The 10057-nt window shown below is 39.5% G+C and overlaps 1 protein-coding gene across 1 annotated transcript in view; it reads left to right on the top strand.

The window, feature by feature from the left end:
• The window catches only part of adgrv1 (adhesion G protein-coupled receptor V1), a 472167-nt gene that overhangs the window by 360862 nt on the left and 101248 nt on the right, over positions 1–10057 (top strand). Inside the window, exon 91 of the mRNA XM_062025438.1 lies at positions 1419–1597. Within this exon, the coding sequence (XP_061881422.1) occupies positions 1419–1597 (179 nt within the window). The remainder of the gene's footprint in view (positions 1–1418; positions 1598–10057) is intronic.

Genomic DNA, 10057 nt, shown 5'->3' with positions numbered 1-10057 from the left:
ACTACATGAAATAAAGTGGTGGACCACTTAATTGATGTGGTGGGCCATACGAAATAAAGTGCCAGACTACATGAAATAAAGTGCTGGACCACGTAAATGATGTGGTGGGCCACCTAAAATAATGTGACGGACTACTTAAAATGATGTGGTGGGCCACACGAAATAAAGTACCAGATTACATTAAATTAAGTGCTGGACCACATAAATGATGTGGTGGGCCACACGGAATAAAGTGCCAGACTACATGAAATAAGGTGGTGGACCACTTAAATGATGTGGTGGGCCACATGAAAAAAAGTGCCAGACTACATGAAATAAAGTGGTGGACCACTTAATTGATGTGGTGGGCCACACGGAATAAAGTGCCAGACTACATGAAATAAAGTGGTGGACCACTTAAATGATGTGGTGGGCCACATGAAAAAAAGTGCCAGACTACATGAAATAAAGTGGTGGACCACTTAATTGATGTGGTGGGCCACACGGAATAAAGTGCCAGACTACATGAAATAAAGTGCTGCACCACGTAAATGATGTGGTGGGCCATATGAAATAAAGTGCCAGACTACATGAAATAAAGTGCTGGACCACATAAATGATGTGGTGGGCCACATGAAATAAAGTGCCGGACTGCATGAAATAAAGTGCTGGACCACTTAAATGATGTGGTGGGCCACATGAAAAAAAGGGCCAGACTACATGAAATAAAGGGGTTGGACCACTTAATTGATGTGGTGGGCCACATGAAAAAAAGTGCCAGACTACATGAAATAAAGTGCTGGAGCACTTAAATGATGTGGTGGGCCACATTAAAAAAAAGTGCCAGACTACATGAAATAAAGTGCTAGACCACATGAAATAAAGTGTTGGACCATGTAAAATACAGTGGGGGGACCACGTAAAATGACATGGTGGGCCACTTGAAATAAAATACCGGACCACGTAGAATAATGTGGTGGGCCAAGTAAAATTATATGATGAGCCACATAAAATGAAGTGGTGGGCCACATAAAATTATGTAGTGGGCCACATGAAATAAAATGCCGGGCCATATCGAATGATGTGGTGGGCCAAATAAAATGATATGATGGGCTACATAAAACAAAGTGGTGGGCCACATAAAATGATGTAGTGGGCCACATGAAATAAAATGCCGGACCACCTAGAATGTTGTGGTGGGCTACATCAATCAATTAATCCATCAAAGTTTTGAAATGATGTGGCGGACCAGATCTGGGCCTATTACCTATTCAGGCCTTGAGTTTGACACCTGTGCTAGTTTAGAAGATCAGACTCTCTGCCTCAGCTGCCTGAATGATTATATGTGCAGATGTTTCTGGCTTCAGCTCCAATGATGCCGTGTGCATAGCAAACTTGTGCGTCACATCTCAAGTATTCCCCTCCATCATTGTCTGCAGGCGGTGAACTTCTGGCAGGTGCTCGTGATGAACGACGAGCACACGGAGCGCCGATACCTGATCTACTTCCTGTTGGGCTGGGGTCTTCCCGCCCTCGCCATCGTCACCCTGGTCACCGTGCTGCTCGGAGGCTTCGGCTGGAGCATCCATGCCGTCTATGGGTTGGTGCAGGGGGAAGTGTGAGTACATTATCACTGTGTTTGTCAACCACTGTGCCGCGGCACACTGGTGTGCCGTGAGATATTGTCTGGTGTGCCGTGGCAAATTATGCAACTTCACCTAATTGGTCCAAAAAATATTGTTTGCAAATCAATAATTATAATCTGCAAATAATTTGCCGTTGCTTAGTGTCTGTGCTGTGTAGAACTCGGGAAGGTAACCATGTGATACTCCATGTCAGTAGGTGGCAGCAGGTACTTAATTGCTTTGTAAAAGTCGGAATGTGTCGGGTGAGACGAGGATGGTTTGTTGTGATCCCAATATGCAGACCACAGCAGGACGCAGCATGCAGGTAAAAAGGTATCTAATGCTTAAACCAAAAATGAACAAAAGGGAAAGGAAAAGGCAATGGCTATGCAAAACGAAAGTAAAAATACAATATAACATACATCCATAAACGTGGATGCATTTGCAAAAGTGCAATATATTTATCTGTACAGTAATCTATTTATATCTGCACCTTATTGCTCTTTTATCCTGCACTACGACGAGCTAATGCAACAAAATGTTCTTATCTGTACTGTAAAGTTCAAATTTGAATGACAATAAAATGAAGTCCATGTCTAGTCTAAGTCTCTAAGTATAAAACTAAACTGGCTACAAAGTAAACAGAAACAAAATGCTGGACGACAGCAAAAACTTACGGCGTCCACAAAGTACATCCGTACATGACATGACAATCAACAATGTCCACACAGAGAAGGATAGCAACAACTTAAATAGTCTTGCTTGCTAACACAAAGCAGGTGCGGGGAATAGCGCTCAAAGGAAGACATGGAACTGCTACAGGAAAACACCAACAAAACAGGAAGGGCCACCAAAATAACAGCGTAAGACAAGAACTAAAGCACTACACACAGGAAAACACCAACAAACTCAGAATAGGTCACGACGACCTGGTGGAGTTTCATTTTTTTACGTTTCCTGCTGGTGGTGTGCCGCCGTATTTTTTTATGAAAAAAAATGTGCCTTGCCTCAAAAAAGGTTGAAAAACACTGCCTTATCCAATCCAATCCACTTTATTTATATAGCACATTTAAACAACAAACATGTTTCCAAAGTGCTGCACAAAAATATTAAAAACAATATTCAAATACTATCCTTAGCTCCAGCAATGACTGAATAAAAATAGAATAAATAGGTATAAAAACACGACTTGTCCAGGGTGTACCCCGCCTTTCGCCCGATTGTAGCTGAGACCCCGAAGGGAATAAGCGGTAGAAAATGGATGGATGGATGGGTATAAAAACAATATACAAATAAATATGATTACAAATTATTTTAAAGGGTAAAACCAATTAAAATAATAAATATAAATAAAAATGTAAAAACACAAGAGGACCACACAACACACGTAGTGTTAAAAGCCAGAGAATAAAAGTGGGTCTTAAGACGAGACTTAAAACACTCCACAGTGGGAGCAGTTGGAACTTGGAGGGGCAGAGTGTTCCACAGAGAAGGCCCCTGTCTCCCCTGGTTTTAAAGTAAGGTAAACAGGTATCTAATGCTTGAACCAAAAATAAACAAAAGGTGAGTGCCCCTAAGAAAAGGCATTGAAGCTTAGGGAAGGCTATGCAGAACGAAACTAAAACTGAACTGGCTGCAAAGTAAACAAAAACAGAATGCTGGACGACAGCAAAGACTTACTCTGGAGCAAAGACGGCATCCACAAAGTACATCCGAACATGAATGAATGAATTAATTAATGTTTGTATTTATTTATTCCGGCAGACAGACATATATAGCAACACTTCATCACTCTTTGTAATTTGACAGACATGCAACGGCACCCACCGAAAAGGGATACGGGGAAAAAAGCAAGAATGCTTATCCATGCCCCACCCCTAATTTACAGTCAACTTATATGTTGGTTATATATGTTGGTTATATAGTCCCAGTTTCAACAGCAGATTTGATGGATACATGACAATTTCAGAACAAGTATAACATATGATAATGGATGATAATGACAAGGCAGTATACATACACCATATGGATATATTTTGTTTGATTCATTGATTTTTTTTTTTTTTTGGTTTCTTAGTCCACATGATGTTCAATTCATGTTTCTTCTTGTGTTATTTTGTGCAGATTCATGAACCAATTATTCCATGTCGTCATTTATGTCCACGTGATGGCCAAGCTTAAGTCTGATTATGATCCATTTCGAGTTTTTAGGTTCGGAGTGTGCAGATAATCCCGCACAGACCGAAAGTGGCCCCTGTAGAATGACATGACAATCAACAATGTCCCCACAAAGAGAGGATTAAAAACAACTGAAATAGTCTTGATTGCTAAAACACAGTAGGGAAATATCGCTGAAAGGAAGACATGAAACTGCTACAGGAAAATACCAAAAAAAGACACCAGAGTAGGAGCGCAAGACAAGAACTAAAACACTACACTACAAAAAGTCAGTGTTCAAAAACAAGAGAAAAAAAATACAAAAATTAGGGGTATTTTGTTTGAACTAAGCAAAATTATCTGCCAATACAACAAGAAAATTCGGCTTGTCCAGACTTTCCAAAACAAGTAAAATTAGCTAACCTCAATGAACCCAAAAATACCTTAAAATAAGTATATTCTCACTAATAACAACTGCACTACTATATGAGTACGTATTTTCTATTGTTTCATTGAAAATAAAACAGCAAAGTCAATTTGGCTGTCATCTGTTTTAATATGAGACACAATTGTGTCAAAGTCATGATTTTTTTTTTCATGCTTGAAATAAGAAATTATTACTTTTAAAAGTAGTTTAATACTTGTGAGTGTTGATGACACAGATTTGCAACAGTTGATATTCTAGTTTCAAGCATGTTTTACTCAATATAGGTCATAAAATCTCAGCAACAAGCTGTAATATCTTACTGAGATCATTTAGGACCAAAACACTTAAAACAAGTAAAACACTCTAACATAAAATCTGCTTAGTGAGAAGAATTATCTTATCAGACAGAAAATAAGCAAATATCACCCTTATTTGAGATATTTCATCTTACTTAGATTTCAGTTTTTGCAGTGTACACACAGGAAAACAGCAAACAAATCTCAAAATATGTCAAGGCGTGATGTGACAGGTGGTGACAGTACACCTACAAACCCCGTTTCCATATGAGTTGGGAAATTGTGTTAGATGTAAATATAAACGGAACACAATGATTTGCAAATCATTTTCAACCCATATTCAGTTGAATATGCTACAAAGACAACATATTTGATGTCCAAACTGATAAACTTTTTTTTTTGTGCAAATAATCATTAACCTTAGAATTTGATGCCAGCAACACGTGACAAATAAGTTGGGAAAGGTGGCAATAAATACTGATAAAGTTGAGGAATGCTCATCAAACACTTATTTGGAACATCCCACAGGTGAACAGGCAAATTGGGAACAGGTGGGTGCCATGATTGGGTATAAAAGTAGATTCCATGAAATGCTCAGTCATTCACAAACAAGGATGGGGCGAAGGTCACCACTTTGTCAACAAATGCGTGAGCAAATTGTTGAACAGTTTAAGAAATACCTTTCTCAAGCAGCTATTGCAAGGAATTTAGGGATTTCACCATCTACGCTCCGTAATATCATCAAAGGGTTCAGAGAATCTGGAGAAATCACTGCACGTAAGCAGCTAAGCCCGTGACCTTCGATCCCTCAGGCTGTACTGCATCAACAAGCGACATCAGTGTGTAAAGGATATCACCACATGGGCTCAGGAACACTTCAGAAACCCACTGTCAGTAACTACAGTTGGTCGCTACATCTGTAAGTGCAAGTTAAAACTCTCCTATGCAAGGCGAAAACCGTTTATCAACAACACCCAGAAACGCCGTCGGCTTTGCTGGGCCTGAGCTCATCTAAGATGGACTGATACAAAGTGGAAAAGTGTTCTGTGGTCTGACGAGTCCACATTTCAAATTGTTTTTGGAAACTGTGGACGTAGTGTCCTCCGGACCAAAGTGGAAAAGAACCATCCGGATTGTTATAGGCGCAAAGTTGAAAAGCCAGCATCTGTGATAGTATGGGGGTGTATTAGTGCCCAAGACATGGGTAACTTACACATCTGTGAAGGCACCATTAATGCTGAAAGGTACATATAGGTTATGGAGCAACATATGTTGCCATCCAAGCAACGTTACCATGGACGCCCCTGCTTATTTCAGCAAGACAATGCCAAGTCACGTGTTACATCAATGTGGCTTCATAGTAAAAGAGTGCGGGTACTAGACTGGCCTGCCTGTAGTCCAGACCTGTCTCCCATTGAAAATGTGTGGCGCATTAAGAAGCCTAAAATAGCACAACGGAGAACCCCGGACTGTTGAACAACTTAAGTTGTACATCAAGCAAGAATGGGAAAGAATTCCACCTGAAAAGCTTAAAAAATGTGTCTCCTCAGTTCCCAAACGTTTACTGAGTGTTGTTAAAAGGAAAGGCCATGTAACACAGTGGTGAACATGCCCTTTCCCAACTACTTTGGCACGTGTTGCAGCCATGAAATTCTAAGTTAATTATTATTTGCAGAAAAAAAATAAAGTGTATGAGTTTGAACATCAAATATCTTGTCTTTGTAGTGCATTCAACTGAATATGGGTTGAAAAGGATTTGCAAATCATTGTATTCCGTTTATATTTACATCCAACACAATTTCCCAACTCATATGGAAACGGGGTTTGTACTTTGAGACAAGAGCTATAGTGATGCATGCTTGGTTATGGTTTGAATTCATATCCAACAATTGCGACAACGACTTTTTACCGTCAACTGAGTTTCGTTTTTTAATGATTTCTGCTGGTGGTGTGCCTCCGGATATTTTTCAACGCAAAAAATGTGCCTTGTTCTCAAAAAAGGTAGAAAAACGCTGGCATAGACAGTTGAGAAGGGATGTCAGGGGGCCGTGGCCTTTTGGCCTATTATGGCGCTGATATAACCTTGTTTGTTTCTTTGAAGCAAACACCTGATCTGGTGACATCATGTGAGGCGACCGGCTCGTCCAATCCAACGAATGAACCAATGAGTGAGTCACGGAGTCGCCAGCGTCTCCTGACACACAAACTACCGGCAAAACAAACCAGGAAAGCAAACTGAAAGCAAGCAAACACGAGTCGGCTGTGTTTGTGTGAGCTATAAATAAGCCCTTTAATGCTGTGTGTAGAGAGAATCTTAATCCTTAAACGCAAACAGATGACATCATTTGGAAAAAGCATGCCCAATGCCAATTCATATAAACAGCAACTACTAGTGCAGGTGACTTCTTATGTGTGGAATACAAGCGAAAATAAAGATTGGGCCCTGGAATCTAAAATTAGCCAGTGGACTTTAGGCGCGGCTGTTATCCTTGTGCACGCCAGCTTCCTGTTAGTAGCCTTGAGACAGTGCCTGCATAGACGTGACATTTTGAGGATACAGAGGAGTTTTCACTTTCCCCCAAGAGTTATTTTGCCTTCCTCTTTTGCGGGAAAGAGGCAGCATTCATGGAAATATGACCCATTCCTCTAACTCAGAGCTTCTACATAGTGATGACCGATACCGCTGATTTTTTTTACCGGGTAAAATTGTATCGTCGATACTAGGGTTGTACAGTATACCGGTATTAGTATAGTACCGCGATACTAATGAATCATATTCAGTACTATACCACCTCTGAAAAGTATCGGTCCAACGCCCCCGTCGTCGTCACGTTGTGTCATTTCTGGTTTACGAGCAGAGGAGCATGTTCGGCAGCACACAATCACCGAGTACTTACAAGCAGACACAGTGTGTAGACAGAAAAGGGAGAAAGGACGCATTTTGGCTTAAAAAATAACGATAAAGGTGAAGTCATAACACTGGAAACGCCCTCAGGAAGAGGTGCTTTAAGACATGGCTAGCTCGCTAGCGGCTAAAGACCAGCCGCAGTCCGCAGTGTTTTAGCTACTTCTGAATCACTAATCCTTGTCTCCATGGCGACAAATAAAGAAGGTTTCTTACAAGTATCATCCCTGCAGGACGAGGAATAGCTAAACATGCTTCACTACACACCGTAGCTCACCGGCGTCAAAATGTAAACAAACGCCATTGGTGGAGCTACACTGTAATGATACCAATTACAGGAGCGAATCTAGTCGATACTACTATGATTACGTCGATATTTTTTGGCATCACATCTTTTGTTTTTTTTAACATTCATATTAAGTTTATAAACTCAGTGAATATGTACCTGGACACACGAGGACTTGGAATATGACCGATGTATGATCCTGTAACGACTTGGTATCGGATTGATACCTAAGTTTGTGGTATCATCCAAAACTAATGTAAAGTATCAAACAACAGGAGAATAAGTGATTATTACATTTTAACAGAAGTGTAGATAGAACATGTTAAAAGAGAAAGGAAACAGATATTAACAGTAAATGAACAAGTAGATTAATAATCGATTTTTACAGTTTGTCCCTAATAATGTTAACAAAATAATAGAATGATAAATGACGCAATATGTTACTGCATATGTCAGCAGACTAATTAGGAGCCTTTGTGTGTTTATTTACTACTAAAAGACAAGTTGTCTAGTATGTTCACTATTTTATTTAAGGACAAACTTGCAATAAGAAACACATTTAATGTACCCTCAGATTTTTGTTAAAATAAAGCCAATAATGCAATTTTTTCTGGTGCCCTTTATTTAGAAAAGTGTCGAAAAGTATCGACATAATTTTGGTACCGGTACCAAAATATTGGTATCGGGACAACACTAGTCTATACCGATACTTTGTGGGAAATATACCTCATGTGTTGCTGCAATTTTGTCAAGAGGAGTGGTCAAAAATTCAAGGAGAAGCTTGTGGATGGCTACCAAAAGTGCCTTATTGCAGTGAAACTTGCCAAGGGACATGTAAGCAAATATTAACATTGCTGTATGTATACTTTTGACCCAGCAGATTTGGTCACATTTTAAGTAGACCCATAATATATTCATAAAAGAACCAAACTCCATGAATGTTTTTTGTGACCAACACGTATGTGCTCCAATCACTCTATCACAAAAAAATAAGAATTGTAGAAATTATTGGAAACTAAAGACAGCCATGACATTATATTCTTTACAAGTGTATGTGAACTTTTGACCACGACTTTGAAACACTTTAACCTACAAAACACAAATGAATAAAATAATTTGTGCTGATTTTTTTTTTTTTTATCAAATTGAAACAGTCAGGACTAATGGCTAAAATGAGCATGTTTTGTAATGCAAAGCTTTCCCAAGCGGGGTTTGAAGCATGATACTGCATGATACTGATAAAGCATGTTCCCCGGGCCCACCTCAATATACTATTCTATGTATTATAAACACCATGTAATACTTGATATCCATGTAATTTGCATTACAGCTGACATATGGAATTCTCACTAGGGATGTTCCGAACAGGGTTTTATGCTACGAATTCCAATAACGATCATCCATGAGTGAGATCGGCCGATACCAATACCTATACCGATCACATGTATTGCTTGGATTGTAATGACGTCACGTCCGGCTCATCGAATAAGCGTGGTGGTCAAGCAGCGCCTGTTCTCAATGGGTACGAGTCGCCATTTAGCCTTTCTCTAAGAAAAAATGCCCCTATGCTTGTGTTGTTTTCAGCTGTACGAATCGTTCAAATCGCGAAAAGGATGAACTCTTCTTCAAAGTTCAAAGAGCGGTCATCAAAAAGGGCGTAAGACTGCAAGATTTTACGAAAGATGACGACAAAAGTGGCGCACACTCCAATACAAGGGTGCTGTAACGGCCTTTCCAAGATTTCCCAGGTTCTAAACCAAAGGCCATGGGCTGGTGGTGCACTTTTCAAACGCACTTCCGACTCCGACTTGCTAAAAGGTCTTCTTTCCATCTACATCCATCAGTACATCCAAGGTGAACGAAAACTAGTCTAACTGAATACAAAGATATAAACAAAAAACTAAGGCTCAATTGTTACGTTAGAAGTGGTCAAAAACTGTTTTCGCTCACTGTATGTGTTGTGGGTTGAAAATGTACTTCCTGTTTTGTGCCTTGAACTGGAAGTATAACGTCCATAGCGTTTTTGCTCGGAATAATTCTTCATTCATCACTCCAAACAACGTTTGTATGTTTTACAATATAACCAAAACTATTATAATGTAATGAAGCTAGCGCTGTTAGCATTAGTTAATATGCTAACACGTTTAAAAGTGTTTGTGTTAGTATTATTACGTTAAAATGGAATTATTTTTGTATTGTTTCAGTTTTGCACATTCACGAAAACGTCATCGTGGATTGATTGATTGATTGAAACTTTTATTAGTAGATTGCACAGTGCAGTACATATTCCGTACAATTGACCACTAAATGGTAACACCCGAATAAGTTTTTCAACTTGTTTAAGTCGGGGTCCACGTAAATCAATTCATGGATTTATTAAGT

The sequence above is a fragment of the Entelurus aequoreus genome, linkage group LG17 (genome assembly GCF_033978785.1).
Source record: "Entelurus aequoreus isolate RoL-2023_Sb linkage group LG17, RoL_Eaeq_v1.1, whole genome shotgun sequence".
In the NCBI taxonomy this organism is placed as follows: domain Eukaryota; kingdom Metazoa; phylum Chordata; class Actinopteri; order Syngnathiformes; family Syngnathidae; genus Entelurus; species Entelurus aequoreus.
The sequence above is the reverse complement of the archived record's forward strand: the minus strand, read 5'-3'. Positions and strand labels throughout refer to the sequence as shown.